Raw genomic sequence first — 24,259 nt, 5'->3', positions numbered from 1 at the left:
TTTTTTTCTGCTTATTCGGGGAGTCACTGTCTTTGAAACACTTAGGAAGTCTTCCCTGGCACTGAGATGAATGTACTCCTGGAATAAAACAATCCCGTGCTGTTTAGGGATTTCCATGATTAACGCATTCACAGAAACCCGCTGATTTTTAACATTTAGATTAGTAATTTTTGGATTATGTTAAAAGGGGTCACTGTCTTATCCTGGTTGAGGAACGAAAGGTCACAAAGCAAAGCACAAAGTGAGGCGGTTCCGATAAGGATGAGAGTTACAGACACACCAAACACTGTAAACACGCTTTGTTTCGCCTGTCAGGAGAGCACACATGTATGTGATTGGATCAAGTATGTCGGCGGGAGGAACCGCTCCTCCTCCACGCTAGTTTAGGGCCAATTCGGTCAGTAATGCCTGGGTCATTTCTGCCGAGATCGATTAGTAATGTCTAGTCCCTTTCTGCTGACATCGATAAGTGATGCCTAGCTCTTTACTCAACTAAAAAACAATTACAGCGTTCACAGACAGACATGTTCCGCTGCATTCTAAGGTAAGATACGTTGCATTGTTTCAGTTCTTATATGTACAGTTACACGTGTATGCATGACTTGAAGTGCACCCGTGCACTTCGCACGACCTTTGGCATACATTTATTTCTGTACAGTTCATTCCCGAGGTTATAACGCTACGCATGCAGCGTCAAAGGTTATCCATGCTTTATTACAATAGCTACTTTTCGTTTACTTAATTCACTTAAAGCGTACGTCATTTTGGGACAGACGCGTTTGCAGCCTGAAGTTAGCTGGTTTGCACCGTTCAGGATCCAGTGACATCATAGTTTCGATCAGGTATCAGATGATCGAACAAAGGATTGCAGTAAAAGGACAACACGAGGCCTCCATAGTAGGTCAACTTCTGCATCTAGTGGGGACTAGGGACAACATTAAAACAGTTATCAGACCTAAGGAAGCAGCTACAGGGGACTGTTTATTGTGGAAGCTCTTCTCCAGTCTACGGGTCTGTCAGTTTATATTGAGTTTTTTAACACACGGTAATTAATACGAGGATCAGCTGTGCTGTTATAAGTTATGTGGAAGCTGCGACCACCACTCCAGCCAACACACCGTCACAATATTAGTTTATTTACCCTCAACTCCAAATATCCGCTTTCCAATAGCAGTGTTCCCTCACCAAATGATGTAAAATAACTGAAACGATTCACAAAGAACATGTATGCACTCATTTTGTGACTAATGCTCATTTCTTATATGATTGTAGCAGGAATAGTCATCAATACAATCTTCAGTTTTTATTGGTTAATTAAGGGTAAGCTCGTAACTGCTTGTGGTAAATTTGACATTCCAAAATAATATTACAAATGGCCATTTGATGACGGCAACGTAACAACTCACTGGCTATAACTTGCAATACTTTTGCTGTGGTGACGATATTGTCAAAGATCGTCTTATCATGTTCTCCTGTTCATTCGCGTTAGTTTGCTCTGTTTAATTATTTCCTGTGCTTCGCAGGCCGGCTGAGCATCATTGGCGATGTTCAGTCCGCAGCATGAGCTCTGCGGGCAGGAAGAGGAAAGCTCTGCGCAGCGCCTTCGTGGTGCTGGAGCAGCCTCTCCAGCCCATCCATCGGCACGTGTATGAAGCCAACCTCCGAAACAGCAACGCCTGTCGCAACAGGTCGGCTCTACTCTTTCCAGTTCTGTTTAGATCCAGTCGATTTCCTCCACTGAGATGTATACCGAAGACCATTTGTAAACGCGTGCCATCCATTCGCTCCCTCTCTCTCTCTCTCTGTAAGGTACAAAGAGTGCAGTGAAAAGATAAGGAAGGGTGGAGGGGAGAAAGCCATGGAGAGACACACGCAGAGAAACGGGAAGTTGCTGGTAAGAGATCGCCTGCGCCTCCTGCTGGACGATGAGGACTTCCTGGAGCTGTCGCCGTTCGCTGGTCTCGGTCTGCCGTACGGGGACATCCCATCCGCCGGCTGCCTGACCGGTCAGAAACCGCCGGCTGCAAACCTGCATATCTAACACGTCACTGTAACCATAGGATAATTAACTTGTATGACGTATTTATTCAGGCATCGGCAGGATCAATGGCCTCTGGTGTGTGTTCATTGCCAACGATGCCACAGTTAAAGGCGGCACAGCGTATCCCATCACAGTGAAGAAGCAGCTACGAGCACAGGAAATAGCCATTCAGAACCGCCTGCCCTGCGTTTACCTGGTTGACTCTGGAGGAGCTTTTCTACCACTGCAGGTAAACATACACACACTTTGCCATAAGATCTTATCATCAAATGAATGTGAGCTGAATCATAGTGACTTTCTTTGTGTGTGTAATTGTCCAGTCAGAGATCTTTCCCGATAAGAACCAGGGAGGAAGGACGTTCTATAACGAAGCCATCATGTCTGCCATGAAGATCCCACAGGTAAAAAAAATCCTTTAATCCGAAAAACAACAAAATAGGAAAAGTACTGTAATGATGTCCCATCTGGCTTGTTTCTATTCCTTGGGCTTTGCAAAACAGCAACAAAAGACTAAACGGTTTACAATGGGCTAAGGATATTAAAGCGATGGATTAAACGTATATCCAGGTAGTGTATGATTCAGTTTTCCAGCACATTTGATCCTAGTTTCCCTCTATTCAGCTATTTTAGTGGCGTTGGATGTACAAAAAACAAATTTAAATGAGGCCATAGAAGGCATCAACAGGATGTTTATGTTCTGCAGGAATTGTGTCAGCTAATGCCAATGATCTGACCGAAAAGAGACAAATCCATCCATTTGATAAAATCCCAGTTTCAGATTTCACCTTAATTAAATTGCTCTTTTACATTGAACAAAACTGCACAATGAAAAGGTGTCGGTGGTGTGCGGCTCATGCACAGCAGGCGGGGCTTACATCCCCACCATGGCAGAAGAGACCGTGATGGTGCACCGGATAGGTACCATATTCCTCGGCGGGCCGCCGCTCGTCAAGGCCGCCACGGGAGAGGAAGTCACACCAGAAGACCTGGGAGGGGCCAGGCTTCATGCCGAGTAGGTCCACAAATCAAACCCGGCCCAAACAGAGATTACAGTAAGAACTCCTTCGCTTCATTGTGTCTGTTAATTCATTATCTGGTTTCAGAGTGAGTGGCTGCGTGGATCATTTTGCGTGGGAGGAAAAGGAGGCGTACGATTACACCAGAAACATTGTGTCCACCCTCAACTTCCAACTGCCCGAGGAAGAGGAGGAGGAGGAGGAGAGGACGAGGAGGAGAAAAGCTGAGGAGGAGCCGCCGTATGATTCAATGGAGCTTTTGGGCCTCGCTCCTAAAAGTTACAACTACAGTGTGGATGTTAAAATGGTATACAAAATAGAAATGTTAGTTCTGACCAAACAGAGTCGTGACATAGTCGTTACCGTGTTGAACCCAAACGCAGCACAACAATATTTTGCATTCTATTATCACGGTGTTTGTTTTTTAGGGAGTTATATTATCTCACTGAATCCAGAATGCATTCCTGTCTGTCTGTCTGTCTGTCCAGGTGGTCAGTCGGCTGACAGACGGGGGCCGCTTCCAGGAGTTCAAGGCTCGCTATGGAACCACTCTGGTCACTGGCTTTGCAAGCATACATGGGTAAAATACACACACACAGATTGAGATAGTAAGAGCAGGAACAACATGCGCTGTAGTTCTCAGCCAATCAACTGCAAGGTAAAGTTTATGAGGATGTTAAAATACAGTTATTCTATCATAATAACTTGAGAAATTCAACCATATGAGGAATGATAGAATGTCGATGATGCTGAAGAATGTGATGACGGTTCGATGGGGGTGGGGAGGTGGGGCGAACGTACTGAAGGTAGGCGGAGCTATTTTCCCGGGAGGAGGAGATAGGAGGACATAGGTGAGCAATTTGGCAGACGCGCGAGGGGAGAAAGAACGAACGAACAGCTGACAGAGACGAGATCCAGCTGATGCAAAGCATTTAACGGCCGCGCGCTGCACGATATGAGGCGGAGGTCCCTGAAGGGCAAGGAGCGCCAGCAGATTAACCCCTTGTGTGTGATCGTGCCCTTAGCGCGTGGTTGGTCTGGTGATGGTTGCGGCACGGAGAATGTTTGCGATGGAATAGCTTGTTGGTGAAATGAATCCTGATTCACACTGTAACTCATTTTGCGTGTGAACCTACCCGGCTAATATGGGTCGAGCACGGACCGTCACGGGTGCCTGTGTTCATTTTACATTACTTTACAGGTCATTTAGCTGACGCCTTTATCCAGTGCGACTTACATTGCATTTTTAACCCATGGCTTTTTACGTCGACCCATTTGATATATTGAAAATATTGAATACGAGTTCTGTTTTGTGCATTTAAGGTTTTTCACCTGGGACGACACCAGAAAAGCAAGCACTGAAACAGCGCTCAGCGCCAATCTGAAAAGAAGAAGTGTGAACGCTATGAAAATAAAAGGACGTGTCGGGTTTACAGTGAAATCCAGTTTCCAGGGAACCTCGTCGGTTCCCTTTCAAGTGGGGAAACTGCACAACCTTGATAGGAGCACGTGGAAACGACTCCACAACGAGAGCAAGGCTATAATGAGCTTGTGAGAGCAGTGACTGGCAGACAGATGAGACGTAGACTACATGCCTGATTTCCTGTATCTTTGGGTGCCGAAATGAATTTGAAACCATCTTACTTGTGTCTCTCATTGCTTCTCTATTATACAAACGGTTTTGAGACATTTCAGTACTGACATACAAAACAAATGTCCATCGCTGCATATACCACCGACTGAGGAAAGCAGTCAGCAGCGTAACCAGGCGAAGCGTCAACACGGGCAGGAGAGCTCCAACCGGTTTGATTGTTCATTATTATTTGTGTGTATGTGCCGTGTTGCAGCCATCTGGTGGGAATAGTGGCCAACAACGGGGAGCTGTCACACCAGTCCGCACTGAAGGGGAGCCACTTTGTCCAGTTGTGTGACCAGAGAGACGTCCCCCTCCTCTTCCTCCAGAACACAGCACCCACAGGAGCTCCAGCTCTCTCCACGGCGCAGGTCTTAACCCCCACCAAAACACGCACGCACACACACACGGTGGTTTTTATTCACAATGCATCGTACAACTGAAGAATTAGTTTGCTAGTATTTCATTTTTTCACATATAGTTGGGGTTCGCTTAAGGAGAAGGTGAAAGATGGGTTTGAAACGCTGGAATATGATTTTTTTTGTTTCCCTGTTCGTCTCTCTTCTAGGCGGAGGTGAACAGCAATCGGCTGAAGGCTCAGGCTTCAATGATGTCAGCAGTGGCTTGTGCCTCCGTCCCGAAAATCACTGTTGTGATTGGCGGTTGCCATGGTGCTGACAGCTATGCCATGGTGAGAGCCACGATAACCTAGTTGTCTGATAATTATCTGTACCCTGCCGCAATTCTTAAACAATTCCACAGCTACAGCAACAAATCATCAATGTGTGCATAGGAGCAGCACGTTTTGGTATTCCCCACAGAAACATGCCTGAATACGCCAACGTCAACAGCTTATCAGAGGAGAACATTCACTGCTATTCTACTAAAGGCTCACGAAAGGAGTCCTGGTTTGTCACACTGATTGGAACTTTGTTTCCCCATTGTCTCTAGTGCGGCCGATCCTTTGACCCCAACTTCCTGTTCCTGTGGCCCAACGCCAGAGTGTCCATGGCGGCGCCGGGTCACGCTGGCTCTCTGCTCCCCCCCGACAGTGAGCAGGAGGACGAGCTAAATAGGACACTGGAGGAGGAGAGCTCGGCTTTCTTCTCCTCCGGCAGGCTGTGGGACGATGGAGTCATTCTGCCTCAGGACACCAGGAAGGTAAAAAATAAAAACGGACTTTAGGGCATTTAATCATTTGGACCCTTCAAAGTAGACACAAACACACAACTCAAATCGTTTGCGTGCTGATGTGCCGCTACACAGAAAATACAGTTTGACGAAATTAACTTTGGCGGAGCGCCACTTGGGAGGTCACTGGTTTGAATCTGATCATGTTTGCAGGTTCTCGGAAGCTGCCTGGATATCATCCAGCAGCAGCAGTATCAGCTGTCCACGGAGAAACTACAATCACCACTTCTGCGTGTCTAGAGGCCACCACCTTTCTCCTCACGTCCTTTGGACGAAGCATCCGTCCGCGAAGCTGCGGTTTTTAATTCAGTCTGGTTGCTCGGCGCAAATTGAAAGGATCCAAAATGTCATGTGGAGCGGCGCCAGAAGAGTGTAGGCGCTTCGTTTTAGAAAGACGGGCCCAATCGTCTAATCGGATATTTGGTAAAAATTGTTACCCACAATACAGATCTACTCTTTTAATTGAGTTCAGTTAATAGGACGTTAATAGTTATGTTGTGAAATTAACCAGGAATTATTTTGGTTGTAATGGACATACAAAGAAAAGTCCAATTTGCTTAATTGAATGTAAAAATGTCCATTATATACCTCATGATCGGACAATGGACACACCTGCTGAGAGAGGAAAAGTATTCAAGACCAGGTGAGGACGGCGTTATTCTGAGAGGAGACAAAGCCAAAGCTAAACGTGAAGGAAAGAAAAAAAATGACACACATTTATTTAAAGTGGAAACAAATTAGAAAGGCTCCAAGGGGGTTGAATGCTATCGCAAATTCAATTGTAACATTTCTCCCACTTTGATCCTTTTTACAACAACCACAGTAGTTTTATTGGATTGTTTTGTATCTCCTACGGAAGTACTACGGTCTTCCTGTATTCACACTGGCCATGCCCTTATTAAGATGCCTCTTTAAGTACTACTTTGTAATACTTTGTTGTGATCGAAATGTATTTCCACAAAGTTACTAGTTCCTAGAAACTGGTTCATCCTGCAAAAGTGCCTCATCGTGTTTTGGGTATCTTCTTTGACAACTTTGAATTTTATTTTGTATAGCCCAAAATCGCAAATTACAGATTAGCCTCAGAGGGCTTTACAGTCTGTAAACCAGCGACATCCTGTCCCGAAACCTACATGACCGATTCTCATTAATATGTCACCATTACATTTCTTGTTATGTTTTGTTCAACTGTGAATGTAAATGAATCACATACTGTTCTTATTTTATTTGTAAAGTAAGATTATCAAAATGTAAATATATTTTCTATTTGCAAAACTAGTGTGTTTTTGAATTATTTTGTTTGGATCATTTTACATCAATACTGGGGACATTTTACCAATGAAAACAACATTTTCAGGAGGAGTAAATTTGAAGCTGAAGAATTGTTACATGTTGTACCCAAACATGACATTCAATACAAGGAAATTAAAATAAAATGTGATTGTACTTATTTTAAATAATCTTAAATCCCTGTGAGAAAAAAACGCTTGAATTAGATTTTTAATTGAATCCTATTTCTGGCTTTAAAGAAGACATAATGCCATTTTTGAGGTTATATTTGAAAGAACCTTTTTCATAGTTCACAACCTCTAGTTACTAAAGGTCACCTGTCTCTATTGAGCTTTCAGCTCACCGTGACGCACAGGATTTTACGGAATTTTGATGTTTACAGATTAGTTATTTTTAGGTGTATCCGTTAAGGAAGTAACCCTAAATCCCTTCGTGTGAGAATTCGCAGATCGTCTTTGCTTTTTCTCCACGTGTTTGGTTTTTACACCAGTACTCACTCTCGCCTGGTGGAGGCGGTCGTCACACGGCTTTCAGGTGGTGGGTGATGGGAGGAAAAAGGTGGTTAGAGGGAAAAACTCACAATGACAAAAAGCGTACAATTGCTCAGAATTAGAGGGGTGTAGACAGATTTTATTACAAAGTTCCACAATTACTGTTACAATGTACAGGGATCTTTAAAGGTGTCTGCAGATATATTTGGAGTACTGTATATAAGGGGATTTCAGGATGTGTCCAGTTATTCAGTTCTTTATAAATCACTCAAGCTCTTCATTCAAGGTATTTTCCCAAAGGGTTGAAGTGTCTTGTTGGGTTCAGGTCCATAAGGAACTTCGTAAGGTTCAGGTCCTCCACCACTGGGTGTCCATCCTACCATGAGCCATGACTGTCGACATGTATGTGATTACAACTCTTACTTCAGTTTGTGGAGATGTGCGCCATACGATTATAGTGGTAAGCTTAAACATACTATCATTAAAAGGCACTAACATTAAAATAAGAATAATAAAACCACTTTCATCAATATCATTTCTGATTGTCACTTAGAGTGTCTAATAGAAAGTTCTTGTCAATAATTGTTTTAAATGTATTTATATTTTCCCTTAAGTTGATGGTTTTAATAGTTTTACGTGAAGCACAGTGAATGCTTTGTTGCTGTAATGTGCTACACAAATAAACTGCCAGGCCTCGTCTAAAGAACAAGAATGTGAATAGCTGTAAATATCGAACGACACTGATTGCATGTGTACATTCCAGCCGACAAGCACCGTCTGCTCCAAGCAGGGAATTAACATTGATAACATAATACATGTACCAAGGGCCTATAGAAATTTGTATTTTCTCATACATATATTGGCTGTTTCTTGGCTGCGGGGGGGTAAAGGTCAGGGTCAGGGTTTGTAAGTGCCGTGGAGGGTCACCGGGATGATGGTGTTGACCTCGGCCCTGGCCAGCTCTGTCAGTTTCACGGCATCCAGCACCAGCAGGAAGCTCGGCCTCTCTGCACCCGGCTTTACCACAATGCTCAGCAGCACACCTGCAGCAGACACACAGGGTTCATTTGTGCGTCCGCTTCCACCATAACATGTCCAGGATTAGGCAATGATTGGTAGTCCGAGGGCGTGTTTGACTTCGGTTAACATTCAACATGTGTTCAGGCACGATTAGGAAGAAAGTTAACCGCTTGAATGTTGCTTTTCTTGATAACATTGTGTCTCTCTTTTCTTTCCACAGATCTTATAGTAGTTACTTAACGAACTAGTAGGCAAAATGAGGGCGTCAAGGCTGTACATTGACGCTAGTGACATTAAATTGAACATTTTGACACAACGCGGTGCAGACAGCATTACGAAACTAATTCATCTAATCGATCCAATTTCCACGGAGTGAACCTCAAGCCTTTATGCTCCCTGAGGCTCAGAGGCACCGACATACTTCCCGAGTTAGTAATCCTGCTCTGCATCCTTTTCAGTTCAATTATCATTTTTAAATTTACTTACAACTTTAAAAGTGTGCAGCCACGTCAATGAAATACAAAGTCCAGTCCCGGCAATAGTACAATATATTTGATATTCAACAAGTTAGTAAATAGACTTCTGTGCCTTTTTAATTCTTATAAGAGGGCAATTTGTCATGCTATTGAATGCAAAAATCACACTGTTCTCGTGTGTTCCTCCTCGTTTGTGTGCGTGTTCTACCGTCATCCTCCTCTGTGGCTGCAGGTGTTGGTACAAACAGCGGCTCTGACGGGTAACATTCGTCCTCCTGCCACACCCACGTCTCTTTGGTCTGCACGTTCAGCTTGACTATCTGCGAGTACAGCAGGTCCACAATAAAAAAACAGTCTTTGATTAGGACGCATCTGTTGTCTTCCTGGGAGTTATGAAAGCGCTCCTACCCGGTCGGGGATGAAGTGGTTGAGACCCAAACCGTAGGCGAAGGAATACTTTTTCCCACGACACAGAGAGTAGTTAATCTGTGGAAACTCAAAGGCTGAAAGAGAAGCAGTTGGAGGATTAATACATTTTGGATTTTACAACGTACAGATTGCTTTAATGGGAATATTAGATTAGGTTGCATGCTGTCAATGCACGTGCATGTGTGTGCTTGTGCTTGTTACCCTGTCTGGGTCCAGAGAAGAGCACTTCGGGTTCGAGCCAGATAGTTCCGTCACTGCGAAGCGCAGCAGTTGCTGTGGTGTAGGACAGAGACACCAGATTCCTTCCCTGCTCTTCCTGAGAACACGCACAAACATACACATGGATGCACACACACAGTCTGAGGGGTATTTAGTACCCGGGTGTAAGAGAATGTCGGACTGGCCATAAACGGGTGAATTCATTGAAAGACATTTTTATGATCTTGTGTTTTGCTTAAATGAATATATTAAGACATAACCTATGTAGTATAGGTGTTTCTGAGCATATTTACATACAGACGCAAAAAATAACTACTAACAAAAAAACATCCTTGTTATGATTTGAAACAAAACAAACAAAAAAGGAACCAAAGAAATGTTAACTAATTCTCATAGCTTGTGAATTTAAACAAAATGTATGTAACCAATAAACCAGTTTTTGAATGAATATTTTCATACAGCGTCATATTGTATTCAGACATTTGAAACAAAACTTAAATTTAATCAATGTGTGTTAGTGAGTATTATTCTGCCTCCCTCTACGCTCCGCCACAAAAATACACCCCAATGTACACAGACAGAAAAGGCGTCCACTATGATTAGTTTAAAAAGACCCCCAACGCCATAAAATAATGCTACACAACACAAGCAGTAAATGCAGAAGTCAACACAACTACCTTGCAGTGTGTGTGTGTGTGTGCGCGCGCTCACCCTGTGGATGTCCAGCGGCAGCACGTATCGTCTGACCTCAGGCTGAGGCGCTCTCATCGCTGCTTTCTTCACCTCCTCCCACTCCCCCTTTAAGTTGGCCAGGTACAGGTAGTCGTACACAAAGTCATGCCTGTGCACAAACAGAGCGACGTCACACACCACACTTGTGCGGTTCGCATCACTCGCACGCGGACCCACGCGGGGTCGCGCTCACCCTTTCCACGTGCAGAGGTCGACCACGATGAATCCCTGATCCTCGTAGGCGTTGATGTGGTGGAAGATGTTGAAAGCGGACGTTCTGAACTTGTAGCTGCTCAGATAATCTGCTGGGTCCTTGGTGGCCAAGTGGAACCATGTCTATAAGGTACACACACACACGCACACACACAAATACTGTGTCATCAACAGATGCAACAAATACACTTTCCCACACGCAGGGGCAGGTTTGGGAAGATTTTAAAATCGGAAAAAACTTATATAGTATAGAACGGGAATGCCAAGTCGACAACTTTATTCATTGTAATATGACAGAGAATATCAGTAGATAACTGTTATTTGTAACACTAAAAAGCCTGCATCCTTGGAAATGATATCAAACAGCTGGTCCTGGAAACATCCCTTTGCGCCCCTGTTGTTATCTCTGGTCACTTTGTGTGTCGTTTTGGTCTCTTTATGAACTAAAGTTTCTCTTTGTGGTTGATGTTTGATTGACCAACAACCATCTTTTCACACGTAGGTTCTAGTGTGGCGCCCACGCCTCTGGCCGCGCCCACAGCCTACCCCCATGCTGTCGTTGGATTCAAAGCAGTCCATGTACGTGGTCCCTCTGACGCTCCAAGCAGACAGGTACTTGAGCACGTTGATCTTCACCGGCTGCTCCACAAACACAAAGTGGTTGTCTGTCATGCCGAAACTACAGAGAGACGAGCAGAGACGGACATGGCAACATGTCGAGGGTTGTGGAACAAACACAGAGGCAACGACTTCACTGGATGGTGCATTCATTGTGGGACATGGCGGAAACCAGTGAGTACCTGTGCAGGTAGGAGGGTTTTAACCTCTCACTGCTGGGCAGTTGAAGGACCACCTGGGCTCGCTCCAGGGGATCGGACTTGTCTGGAAACCCACAGTGATGGTGGGAGATTTAGGTATTGTCTTGTGCATAAGTTCAGTTTAGTCTGTTTCATAATGGAAAAAAAACCCTCACCTTTCTCATCTTCCTGAGGAGGTGGGATCTTGACGATGTTGTAGGCCAGACTGAAGTTCTTACCGAAGCAATTGCCGATGTTATAGACTGTACCATCTGCATCAGTGTGGGGGTGAGCAGTCACCCCATTCACAGAGACGTACTTACACAGGTCCACCTGATACAAATACATGCACGCAGGACAGATTTAATAGGTATGAAGATTAAATGTGAATAGAATAAGAACCAAACTGATGAGGATTCAAAGTCATAGGTCTACCCGATCAATCATCGATCGTAAAGATATATAAAAGGGTTGTTAAATCATCATGGTTGTACAACAACAAACATGAGTACTGCAGACAGAGATACAACGTGACTGTACAAAACTTATTTTTTCTAAACTGAAATAATTGACTCAAGTTAAAACAAAAGGTAACCGTGGTTATTTAAAACAAAAAAGCATTTAAAGGAATGTCGTTATTCATCAGTGTGATCTTGTAGATGCATTATGTGTACCAGCACTCGCCTTCTTCAGAGTCTCCAGGGAATCAGGATCAACCTTGGTGATGTAATTGGTCTCTGTGACGGCATAGAAGTCCTCACCGATTGGACAGATGTTCACGAGGCAGTTATCCGTCACCTCGATTCCTTTGAAGTAAGTAAAGAATCTAGACAGAAACAAGGAAAGCTGATGATCAGTCGACCAAGCAGACATGTGTTCATGTGAGGAATGCAGGTAATAATAATGTGAAGCAAATATTATATCATCACATCTGAAATAATAACCAAGCTGAAAACCTAAACGCATCAATCAACAAACCTTTTTTGTTTAGTATATAATGAAGATTTAAGGGTAGTAATTATTTGCACTATTGATACATTTTCAACAATTTTTAGGATTCAAAAATATACTTTGCTTTCATTTGATCCATTAAAGGTCAGGAATGAGTAAAAAGAAATATGCATAACAACAAGGAAGCCAGGTTCATATTTCCCCATTGCGTGTTTTATCCAACCAAACATCCAAGACCCCTAAAATAGCTCGTATCTGGTAGCTGCTGGTGAATGTGGCGGACAAATGGTAACAATCAATTTTACCAAGGACAATCGCAACACACAACTGTTCAAATTCAGCAGAGCAGCTACACAACTTGGGTTTGTGGTTCACCTGGAGAAGATGTTCTTGCAGGGGTCTGGGTAGGCTGCTGTTCCAAACTCCGTGATGACAACCCGGTTCTCCGTCATGGCACGGACGTACGTATCCGTCCTGATGAACCTTAGCAGATATGTTACATGCATCATGCGCCAATTCATCATGAATGCACAAGTGATTCATGGCCTGTTAACGGTCATTAAACTGTAGGTCTGAAATCCATAAAACTGTCGGAGATGGATGAAGGATTTCTGTGGTTTCCGGGGCAACAGTTTACTGTTATTCCTTTTTCTCAGCTGAGTAAAGCTGCTTACATCTCTGCACTCTATGAACAAAACGCCGATGTCATAACAATATCTGCAATGGCAAACATGTGATATGCAGCAGGCAGTGTTGGGAAATCCCATAGACATTCCTGGACCCATTCCCTTAGATCCAGAACCTTTCCTTAAACTACAGGAAGAACACACAGGACAACAGTTTGTCTTCTTACTTCCTGTAGTAGGTCACCTGACCGTTCTTCAGGTCAAACTTGTGTATGAGAGCCTGTCCATCGAACAGGTGGTTGAAAGGTTCACCTCCCACCTCGAAAAGACCCGGACCCATCCTGAGAAGACTGCCCCCAAGCCATGAGGGTAGAACACCTGAACACACACACACACACGGTTTACCAGTCTTAGCATTTTATACATTTTTAAGCACACGACCGAGTAGTGAATTAAATAATTGCCCCACAAAAAGGCATCGTCACCTATACAGCGTTGATTCCAACTGTATTAAACGGATATAAAGTATTGATTAGGAAGCTTTTGAGGAACGGATTGGCATTAATCTTTTTAGTTTTTTCGGACTTTGTGCAAAGTATATTTAAATAGCTGTGATAGCACAGATATGCATACTTCAAACTATGCAGAGACCCCTTTAATGTTTTGAAGGATTTAGGTGTGCAGTTATCTATTCTACCATTTTGAGTTTTGTGATATTTCCAGCACCGCATGGAAGATCAGCAAAGTAAAAAAAAAAAAGTAAATGCAATAAAGTATGAGAACAAGCAGTTTCACTGAAAACGATGAGGTCTGAAGCTTTTTATGTTTGACAAAACAACCACGTCAGTCTTGTTCATAAAGGGAAGAGGTGTGTTTAATATTGCTTTAAGAGCGATCCATCACAGTATGTGGAAGGTATCCTGCAAAATAACTGTAAAGGTTTTTTTTTCCTCATTGTTGGCTTTGACAAAAGGACAGAAAACAGAGAACAGCTCTCTCTCCTACCAATGATGCGGGCCGGTATGGGTTCATTCAGCTCCTCCACAGTCTCAAAGATCTTCTTGTAGCCCGCAGCAGGATGCTCCACACTGGAGAGGAAAATAAAGCCACGAATTTAAGGAGGAATTCCACAACATGACGAGGCCAAAAAAAATGCATTTTGTAATCATGAGTTACTGTGAGGTTCTCTGTTGAATCAGGTCGCTCTCTAAAAACGTGTACAGTATATTCCAAATGTTGCCACAATGCAGATAAGTACTTGAGATTTACGAAGACATTCTCCCTGACACACTACACCAGTAAAACATTCCTTTTCAGGGGTTTTGTGGTCTCTCGCTACCACATGCAATTCTGACCTGTGTTTACTTTTTCTCTCCCAATTAGAGGCAAAGAAGTGAAAAACAAAAAGTCTGACTCGCTCTTTAAGATTGGCGTCTACAAGCTACGTTCCTTTAAACTTTCAAACGTGCAAAAGCATTTGAGAAAAGGACAAGAAAGTCGACTCACTGGCTGAACATGCTGCTGTGTGTTCCTGCCGCAGACTGTTTTTCTGCAGGAGGAGACTCTTGTATTTAAACCAAACACAGATTTCCTGTGGTGTGGGATGGAAGCTCGCCCCCCCCCCGCCCCCCCTCACATACCCCCTTACATACCCCCTTCTCTCCTTTTCCCCTCCCCTTGTCCATCCTTGCTTTCGCTCTCCCAATCCATCCTCTTTTGCTCGCATTCTCCCCCTTCCTCCTTTACTCCTCCTCCTCCTCCTGGGGCTTCTTACCAAGAGCTGAACAGTCTGGCTTTGTCTGCTCTCCTTTCAGCCTCCCGGCCGTCGGCTGCGTTCAGGATGTTCCCTGGGCCCCGAATGGAGGCCTTTGTCGACCTGGGAACACGAGCACTCACAAACAGGCAATAAAGTCGGCTTTTAAAGGCCGTGTGCTGCGGCCGCTGTTTGTATGTGGATTTACCTGCAGAGGAATCTGCTATAAATTCGTTCCAGACGGCTTTGGAAAACACTCAAAACTATTTTAAGTGGCGCTCTGGAGGAGAAATAGCGGCGTTTTTTCTCTGGCAGCGTGAATGATTAGCCACGGCTGTTGCTTTGGTCATCGGTCATTACTGATCAATGTAAGACAAATAAATGGATGAATTTAACTGAATGAATGAATCAGTAAGATTTAAAAGGATCCACAATTCGCCATTCAGTGTTGCTGCCAAGTTTAGGTTAACAATCGGATGGGTGTAAATGAACAAATTAAAACGATTGGATGGACTGCCGTTATGTTTTGTACAGACGATCTGAAATGAAAACCGCTGGCAATCAACCCCCCCCCATTTCGAAAGAATAAGCCGATAACTTGCAGGTGTGTGTCCCTACATAACTCAACAATTAAGAAGGAAAATGAAAAGAAATACGAAACACAAGTACCCAACGTGATATGTGTACAGTATTTAAATGGCACACATCGCCTCAAACCATTCCAAATAGAAACAGGACAAAGGCATATAAATACAACTTTACAGATTTATTTCCCAGGACTTTGCATAGTAAACAATGTGGAGGCAGAGTAGAACTGTGAGACAGAACAACATAACACCTCTCTGTAAAAGGTTAAAAAAACACTGCAGAGTGCTCACATGGTTACACTCAAACACCATGTGGTCCGAGGTAAAAACGGCTCAGGGAAGAACATAATACTTCATTTAAGATACAAACGAAGCCGTGAAATCTAAGCCAAACTTGTTACTTCTGACACTTAGTAGGAATAGTATGGGTTGTGTATTTACTGAATACCTGCTAGCAGCCATCAGGGAAATGAATGGACGTGATCCCAAAACAGCTTCTTTCATTACAGGCAAACGGGGCAGCAAACAGCCACTGATTTCAAATGATTCATGCTGGAGCCGTTCACAAAACACTTTATGAGGTTGTAGTTGTAAGCATGAGCAAACGTTTACCCAAAATGTGACAGCTGTCTGGTGAATCTTCGGTGGGGAGGCTGACATTAAATACATATAAATTAACTACTTTGATTACTGGCAAAAGCTAACTGGCAATTTAAATGCTTAGATTGTGCAAATATATTTCTGTGTTTGAAAATAATTGAGTTGTCAATCACAGGTACTGGAAATAAACTACCTGTTCTGTGGACAACCCACACAAAAAAGAAAAAGAAAAACTGTTTTTTAAGGATCAGCACTGAGATTTTATGATATAAAGTTCATAAAAATGAACTGGACAAGAAATACCTCAAGGAACTACCCATCTATCACGGCTCCCATTGCCATCAGTAATATAAATTAAGAAATCTCAAATCTAAATAACTCCCATAATGACCAGTGATCTAAAAAAGGGCCTTTTTTTCTTCTCCCAAAATGCCTGTCTGTGCACACGCACAATAGGGAACGTGTAAAGAAAATTCAATGAAAAAACATGCTCCATCAAAGGTCATCAATGCAAACCTCTCCAACAAGCGTTGGAGTCTCTAGCACACACACACACACACACACACACACACACACACACACACACACACACACACACACACACACACACACACACACACACACACACACACACACACACACACACACACACACACACACACACACACACACACACACAACCTTTCAAATTACTACATAAAAGAGACAACAGGAAAAGCAAAAATTCCAATGTAACAAGAAAAAGTTCTCTCCAAACGTCCTCGTACCAGTGCAGTGTTAACAGTGGCTTGCATGGTGGCAACCTGTACGGTTAGTCTAGTTTCTGATGCTGAACGCTTTGGTCTTCCTGATGTTGAAGAGGGGAGGTTTAATCTTTGGCTTGTCGGACATCTTTTCCCCGTCGCTGGGGGGGAACCGACGGCTGTAGATGTCTGGGTACTGTTTCTGAAACTGCAGACAATAAAACTCATGACATTTCCCAGCTTCCCAAGTTCCCAGCATGCATCATGAGAACCGCTTGTTGGACGGTTGAATTGCGTTGCGTTAAGTCTGGTTCTTGTTACCTGCTTCAGTTTCTTGCGTCGGTCCTTCTCACCCATTTTTTGGTTCGTAAGCAGCATCTCCAGCAACTCCTCCATGGCCTTCTGGGAAGACTCCAGCTTTTGCTGTTCAAACTCTGCGCCGCTGATCTGACGGCAGAAGGCGTACATGGGCATTGGAGCGCAAACCGGATCGCCGCCATCGACATTGGAAACGCCATCAATCGGGACCTGGGGTAGAAAGATAAGAAACTTCTTCAGGATGCACTGTATTCAAAGCAGACATGCCACTTTTCGTACAGCTTTTCAATCTGCCAATCAAGCTCTCTGATTGCTGGCATTCTCCATACTGTTGACAAATGACATGCTCTGCGATACTTTGGATATTTTGAGGTAGATTCATCAACTTAAATCATAGACTAAACATTGTACTGCTATTAAGTTAAAAAGAAACACTTGTTTTCACTACTGTGCAGCTATGATAGCATCGTATTTCTAACAACGTATTTGTGGATGTGGTCTCCAAGGCTGCAGGATGCATGTGCTGGGACAGTGGATGCGTGTACCTGCACAGCGCGCAGGTACTGGATGTGGTCATTGATCGCACTGAGCAGGTACTCTGGGACAGAGAGGATGCTCTGTTGATGGTCCATTAGAAAGGAAATCAGTCTGGTAGCCAACAGCTCGTCCAAATCACACTCCACCGCGCTGCCCAGGACACAGCCGGAAAAAGTGTGAATCATCTGGAAGGAGAACGGCGAAAAGGAGATAAAAGAGAAAATAATAACATTTATGTCACTGACCTGCAGGAAGGAAAATGGTGCTTAAAGGAAAGATCACGACGGATCAGTTTTGTGGCTCACCAGCGTTCGAGTGCCGATGGCCGGGTGGAGGCGGGGCATGTCCACGTTTTGGCTGATGCGTGACATCATCCTCATGAGGAGCTGCAACTTCCTGCGGGAGCTGGGGGGGAGGAGGAGGGTGCAGAGCTGCAGGGCCTCAATAGCCACGCGCTCGCAGTGAGACTGAAGCAGGCCTACACGTGCACACGCACACAAACACACACATTGATGGAGACAGGGGAAGTCAGTAGTGCAGTCGGTACCGAACGGCTGCAGAGTCACTCCTTGTGGCCACATTCATCCATCACATTTAATAGATGGGGGAGGTTCGATGGATGGATGGATGATGAAATGAGTCATCTACAGCTACAGTGCAAGATGAGTCAGCTAAGATTTAGAAGTATTTGTCCTGATAATGGACTGTAGACATATGCATCATGTTTCTGCATGGTCATCCTATTCTCAGAACCACAAATACAATTTTATTTAGCACCTGTTGAAATGACATATCTAATATGCATTAAATCTTTCACAACACTGAACCTTGACCCCCTGCATATGCTCATATATCTGCTGCGGAGAGGATTATAGGTCAGAATAGCACGGAAAGAGTGCTGGCTAGCTGCTCAATTTGGTCCGGGTGCAGAAGGACATCCAGGTACTTTTGGTGTCAGCATTTGAAATACTATGTATTGGAACATACTAAAATTTTTACTCTGGGATATCAAGTTGTATGTTATCCTTCTAATCAAAAGCAAATATCGACTTCAAGGAAAAAACGATTGTATCAAATATTATGGATTGGTCACTGAAATATTGATGCAACTACGAACCCCCAAAAAAGTGAAATCAGAGTCTGCACATCTTTTAACACAGAGCTCAACTTCACCTTTTGAGTTCAACATGAGTTATATATATATATATATATATATAATATATATATATATATATATATATATAATTTTTTTTATTTTTTATTAGTTAAACCCTTGCATACCAGCAGTGGTTAGATGTTACATGGAGTTAGTTTGATTAGACAACAACGGACGAGCAGACAGGTAGAGGCGAGAAGGTCTTACTGTGCTCGGGTTTGGGTGGGGGGTGCAGGGAGATGCTGCTGCGCACACACACAGGCGGTTTGAACAGTGAGATGGGTCGAGGCGGCTTCGACACGTCCAGCGAGCTGAGGCAGCGCCGGACGACGGCGGCTGGGGGGAGCGTCGAAAGACTGCAGGTGCTGGAGGCGGCTCCGGGCCCACTGGGGCCTGCAGTGGCGTGAGAGCCGAGCGCTTTGTCCAAGGCGGACGAAGAGGCGGAGGGGAAAAGATGATAGGAGGAGTAGGGAAGATGGCGGGACAGCGAGGGAGCACGCCAAGCGGCGGAGTGAAGCTGGTCCGCGGGAGTGCTCACGTTGAGGCAGCTGGTTGCTCGGCCCGGAAACTTGGAGTCCTTGACCTCCTCCTCCCTGGTTTCCATGACAATGTCCAGACAGCTGCCGAGGCTGCGCGGCTGAGAGGAGCGAGATCGGTGCGCCACCGCCGCCGCACCGGCTACAGGAAGTCTGCTACTGGTTGTACCTGATGGAGCATTTTCCCACGTGGAGGCGGTTGCTTTGGAAACCGATGCCAAGTCGGCGTGAGCGCGGGGCGTTGCCACGGCAGGGCCGTCATCGCGGCTCCCCCTGCCGTAGGCGCAGGATGGCAGGCTGTCATTGGACAGGAACAGCTGCTGCCTGGTGAGGGGGGCCGAGTCGTCGAGGATCGTTTCCAGGGAGCAACTCCTGGCTTGAGGCCTCGCGAGCCCGACTGCGCTCAGACTCGTGCAGCTGCCTCCGAGCTGACCGCCGCCTCCGTTCAGCGCCGCCAGCCGGGACTGAAGCTTCCCACCGAGCACCTCCCCCATCGGCGACTCGGCCTCGTCACACGTCCCCTGCCTGAGCAGCGACAGGAGCAGACACTCCGTGGAGCGGAAAGAGGTCTTGGCTGGTGGAGGGGCCGAGGGGAGATCGGACTTCTTGCGTTTCCCGCGCGGGTGTGTGGCGGGCGCCGCAACGTAGCCGCAAAACACTGAGAGCGAATCCACAGAAAAAAAGAGAGAGAGAGAGAGAGAGAGAGCGGGGCGGGCGGAGTGTCAATGCAAGCAGACAGGAAAGAGGGGACGGAACAGGGTTTAGTTATTGCAAAGGTTTACTGTACATAGAGAACCATCAGCGCAGCAACGCCTGTGAGGCTGTTAGGACACAACGAACAGAAACCTGTTAGCAGTCAAAAGAGGTCAGAGGTCAGAGCGCGCAACGAGATCCTGCAGGCAGTCCGGTCAGTTTGAGCAGGACTTGAGCAGAACACAGCGGCCTGAACTGGAGCAAAGGCCCTTACAAAGCCTTTCAGCTGCTGAAAGTACCCACCCAGGACGTTGATGAACAGTTCATACAGCTCGTAGGTGAGCACCGGCTGCGGGAGGCTGTAGAAGTAATCGGACACCGTTTTGAAGACGTCCCTCTCAAAGCCCGGATAGGAGGGCTGGGCGCTGTCGTACTTCGGCCCTACGAAGGGACAGCAGGTGAACGAGGACATTATGATAGGACACTGTAATATTAAGACTTTTAAAAGTTTTTTACTTTAGACAAAAAGTCAGAGTTCGTTTTGCTGAATGTTAGCTGAGATTTTTAAGAAAATGCCGTCCGTAAAGCGATGTAGTGGACTTCAAAGGCAAAATGTAGGTGCTGAAAATGGATTCAATCAAAGATAGATATAAAACTCACAGTTAGCCAGGCTCTTCATGGCAGACAAAACCCAGTGTGGAAGGTCATCTAGAGGAATGATTGACAGGTCAGACGGGTCGGATGGTTTATGGCCATCATATTTAAGAGGACCACCGTTCAAAAGTGAGCAGCATTTGTGGTAAAGAGAATCTAAAAGGTCCGGCTGAAGATGTGTTCAGTTAGAAGAACCGAGGAGAAAACACAACCCATACATGTGAGGATTTGTATGCTTTGTGATGGAAACATTTTGTGTTGATTTTTAAACCTACTTGTTTTGTCGTCCAGCGTCACCACTCCGTGCTTGTTGACATTGGTCATATTATGGATAATGTTCTGTGGGTTTATGCGACGGTGGTCTAAAACCTCATCCAGAGATGCAACGCCCAGAATCCTCTGCAGGCTGAAACACAACACACAAGGTTTAGTTACAAATAGAAATATGAATCAATGATTACTAGACTTCAACTTTTGCTTTGGTCTCAAACTGTCTGTCAAACTATTTTTACATTACATTACATTACATGTCATTTAGCTGACGCTTTTATCCAAAGCGACTTACAATAAGTGCATTCAACCATAGGGTACAAACTCAGAAGAACAAGAAACAAGAAAGTGCAATTTCCTCAAATAAGCCAATTTCTGTCAATATATTCTACGCGTTATTCAAATACAAAAGGAATCATTTGCTGGCCCTTTTTGACAAACTTGTGATGTCTGTGTATTTTAAAAGTAAAGGGTTTTTACTGGGTCAGGGTGATGTCTCTCCAGATCTCCTGTTCATCCTCCTCCGTGAGCTCTCGCCTTGGTACCTGCTGCTCTCCTATTGGATGATTCTCTCCTCCTCCTTGGGGGGCAGGGTCTACATTTTCCTGCAAAACACATACAGAGCGTTAACTAATTAATTGACTATCAATTATCTTTTATACTTCACTGGCTTGATAGCGTGAGAGACGCTGAGAGATGATGTTGTGTGATTCAAGATTAAATTGAACATAGTTTAGCTGTGACCAGAGCTGTTGAGCTCTGCGTGGCTGCAATGATCGATGTGCAGTCTAGCTCACCTCAGCCTCGTCCTCATGCTGCTTCTTGAGGTTTCTAAACCTGAAGAAACTGTCCTTGTCCCTGAATGAAGGCCTTTTCTTAATTGAGCCAGGGGCCGAGCCTGAAGCCGGACACGGGATGGACTTCAGAGGAGAAGTGGAAGGAAATCTGAGAGGCAAAAGAGAAGACAGCGGTTTGTAATTTTATGTGACCTTTTTGACGGATCACAAAGCAGGTTCCTCCACGACGCCGCCTACCTGTACAGCACATTGTTGTCCTCCAGATCCTCCGAGCCCCAGCGGCCCTTCACGTCTTCGATCACGTGGTTCTTCAGAAACTTCTTCAGGAGCTGCACCGTCTGCTGCCTGGTGACGTCCGGGCCAAAGTTGCTGTTGCTACGCAGCAGCTGGTGCATCCACTCCACGGCGGCGGAGGCGGCGAAGCAGGAGGAGTAGTGTCGGAAGTTCTGCCGGTGTTTCCTCAGGGGCATGCCGGCCCGAAACAATCGAGTCACCTCATTCCACTAAAAAAAAGGGGGAAGGGCGGCGGGGTTCAATGCAGACCAACTGGTTCGTGTACAGCAGAGAATTTAACAAGAAAACATTTCTGACAGGAGCCACCTAAGGACCTAAGGAAGGAGGAGGTGGAGTCTTTGGTGCAGCCTGGTTCCTTCTTTGCTTTTAGAGCAACCATGTCTCCAAAATAGGGAGTAGTGATTCATTCAACTCAGAATGCATTCAGTCTGAGACCAAACACTGTGGCTTGTGGCCCCGGGGGTCATAAAGGTCAAAGGTCATCAGGTTGACTGTATGGTGAGCGCCACTCAAGATTATTTATCACGCTGGAAGCCTGTGGAGTTGAATGTCTCTTTGTCAACCTTTGTTCGGATTTAAAAAAAAAAAGGGGGGGGGGGATTTGAAGAAACTTGAAAACAATGGTGATGAGTTTTCAATTATCATCTGAAATTTTTGTAAAAGAGTAGAAGAAATGTTTTTCAGTTCCAGCGTGAAGCGAGCACGTATCTCAGCTGTCGGATCACTTCTGCTCACATTGTGACTCACTTTTATTGTTTGAAGGTGTGTCAAACAAGGCAATATCCTTACGTTTCTTACATAAAGAGGGTAACTGACATGCACTGTTCTATGCTGCAGAGCACTTAAAACTGACTTAATACTTCAGTTTATCATAAGGTGATATATGGAGAAGTAAAACAATAAATAACTATTTATTACTGTTATTTCTGGTAACATTTGATAATGATGAATACGGTTATTTTGAACCATCAGAAGTTGAATAGTTAATCCAATATTTTATATTATCGATAGTTTTACTTTAGACTAAAACACGCCTGGTTTAGGGACTTCACACAATACTTGGTAGGGTTACGTTGGTGGAAGTGTTCATATAACGTTAACTTAGTCATGGTTAACTGTAGTTTCGATGGAAAGCCTCGTTTTGGAGATTTGATTAATACCACACTAACTTCACTGGATTAATGCTAGTTTACAAATATGAATGAAAAAACTGCAGTAAACATATCGTGTCATACCATTAACAATTTCGTGAAAAACCCGCGGAAGAGTCGGACTTAAAAACGGCCAACAGTTAACGTCATTAGCGATGCTGTTGAAGAGCGTCGTTTCGCTTGAATTAGCCGTTAGCTCGAGTTAGCTAACGTTGACGTCAATGAGGCTGCCAACGTAACGTTGCGTTGACTTACCAGCTTCGTGGCCCGGTAGGGTCCAGGCGTGATAACACGAGAGCTCATGTTCGGCACAGCGCTAAAGTTCTCCCTTCAGCCGATATGACGAGACGTAAATACATCCATTACTCAGGGGAAGGATTTATTCAACCGATGTGTTTTTGGAAGGCAGCATCGATGCTCCGCAGCGTCGGCTGTTTGGCTGCGCTGCGTCTGTTCAAAATTACGAGCCGTGCTCTTCAGGCACGCGATTGGACGGCGCGCGAGTCACGTGGTCTTTTTACAGTGCGCGTGCTTACAGTGAAGCCGAGCGGCGCACGGGAGCTTCGTGTGCAGCCAGCGCGTGAAACAAATCTATTTCGAGGTGTAAAGTCGTCAAACGTGCACGCGTTTAACTGTGACTGTTATCTGGGACAACTTTTATGCCTTCGTTAATATCTTTCTTAAAATCAGTTCGCCCAGAGCTGCAGTGTGCAGTGAGTTTTTACTTTGCTGGTGCTGTCAATTGGCATTAGCATATCATAAAAGGCCCTTTGTGGGGATTATACTCTGCAGAAATGGTGGGGGGTCGGAGAAGGACTCTGGATAGATACTGGGAGGTTAGATTTGAGTGAAGCCACTGCTATGGTCATGCTACTGACTGTAGGATGTAAACAGGCCTTCATGAACCATACATCCAGCTTGCTGTTATAAAATACATCTAAACATGTTTGAAAATATAAATGAAAACCTTGGGTTACACACAAAATCTAGTTCCATATAGAGGAAGGCCAATTACCTTTTGTTGGTGAATCTACTCCTTCCTCAT

General features: G+C 44.7%; 3 protein-coding genes across 3 annotated transcripts; 1 reads left to right on the top strand and 2 right to left on the bottom strand.

Annotated features, from left to right (window-relative positions):
* Nucleotides 1-315: 315 nt before the first annotated feature.
* LOC120823502 (biotin-dependent 3-methylcrotonyl-coenzyme A carboxylase beta1 subunit) lies at nt 316-7,156 on the top strand. The gene is made up of 12 exons (XM_040183533.2): nt 316-544; nt 1,524-1,688; nt 1,810-2,006; nt 2,092-2,270; nt 2,362-2,442; nt 2,875-3,053; nt 3,145-3,364; nt 3,546-3,637; nt 4,905-5,061; nt 5,259-5,381; nt 5,642-5,851; nt 6,035-7,156. The coding sequence occupies exons 1-12, from the start codon at nt 525-527 to the stop codon at nt 6,119-6,121; spliced, it is 1,710 nt and encodes a 569-aa protein (XP_040039467.2). The 5' UTR covers nt 316-524; the 3' UTR covers nt 6,122-7,156.
* Nucleotides 7,157-7,782: 626 nt separating this feature from the next.
* LOC120823503 (retinal Mueller cells isomerohydrolase) lies at nt 7,783-14,749 on the bottom strand. Its single transcript, XM_040183534.2, has 14 exons — nt 14,632-14,749; nt 14,131-14,213; nt 13,353-13,503; nt 12,875-12,982; nt 12,233-12,374; nt 11,725-11,881; nt 11,552-11,633; nt 11,298-11,430; nt 10,732-10,874; nt 10,518-10,647; nt 9,789-9,903; nt 9,567-9,661; nt 9,367-9,478; nt 7,783-8,705 (listed from the first exon to the last, which is right to left on the bottom strand). Exons 1-14 carry the CDS (start codon nt 14,640-14,642, stop codon nt 8,560-8,562), a joined length of 1,608 nt encoding a protein of 535 aa, XP_040039468.2. The 5' UTR covers nt 14,643-14,749; the 3' UTR covers nt 7,783-8,559.
* Nucleotides 14,750-15,625: 876 nt separating this feature from the next.
* depdc1a (DEP domain containing 1a) lies at nt 15,626-23,704 on the bottom strand. The gene is made up of 12 exons (XM_040183531.2): nt 23,470-23,704; nt 22,007-22,272; nt 21,770-21,917; nt 21,453-21,577; nt 20,978-21,108; nt 20,709-20,756; nt 20,352-20,489; nt 19,027-20,013; nt 17,969-18,141; nt 17,672-17,848; nt 17,130-17,336; nt 15,626-17,016 (listed from the first exon to the last, which is right to left on the bottom strand). Exons 1-12 carry the CDS (start codon nt 23,515-23,517, stop codon nt 16,882-16,884), a joined length of 2,583 nt encoding a protein of 860 aa, XP_040039465.2. The 5' UTR covers nt 23,518-23,704; the 3' UTR covers nt 15,626-16,881.
* Nucleotides 23,705-24,259: the final 555 nt, after the last annotated feature.

This window comes from Gasterosteus aculeatus, chromosome 8, assembly GCF_964276395.1.
Source record: "Gasterosteus aculeatus chromosome 8, fGasAcu3.hap1.1, whole genome shotgun sequence".
In the NCBI taxonomy this organism is placed as follows: Eukaryota; Metazoa; Chordata; class Actinopteri; order Perciformes; family Gasterosteidae; genus Gasterosteus; species Gasterosteus aculeatus.
Note: the sequence above shows the minus strand (reverse complement) of the source record. Positions and strands in the feature narration are given on the sequence as shown.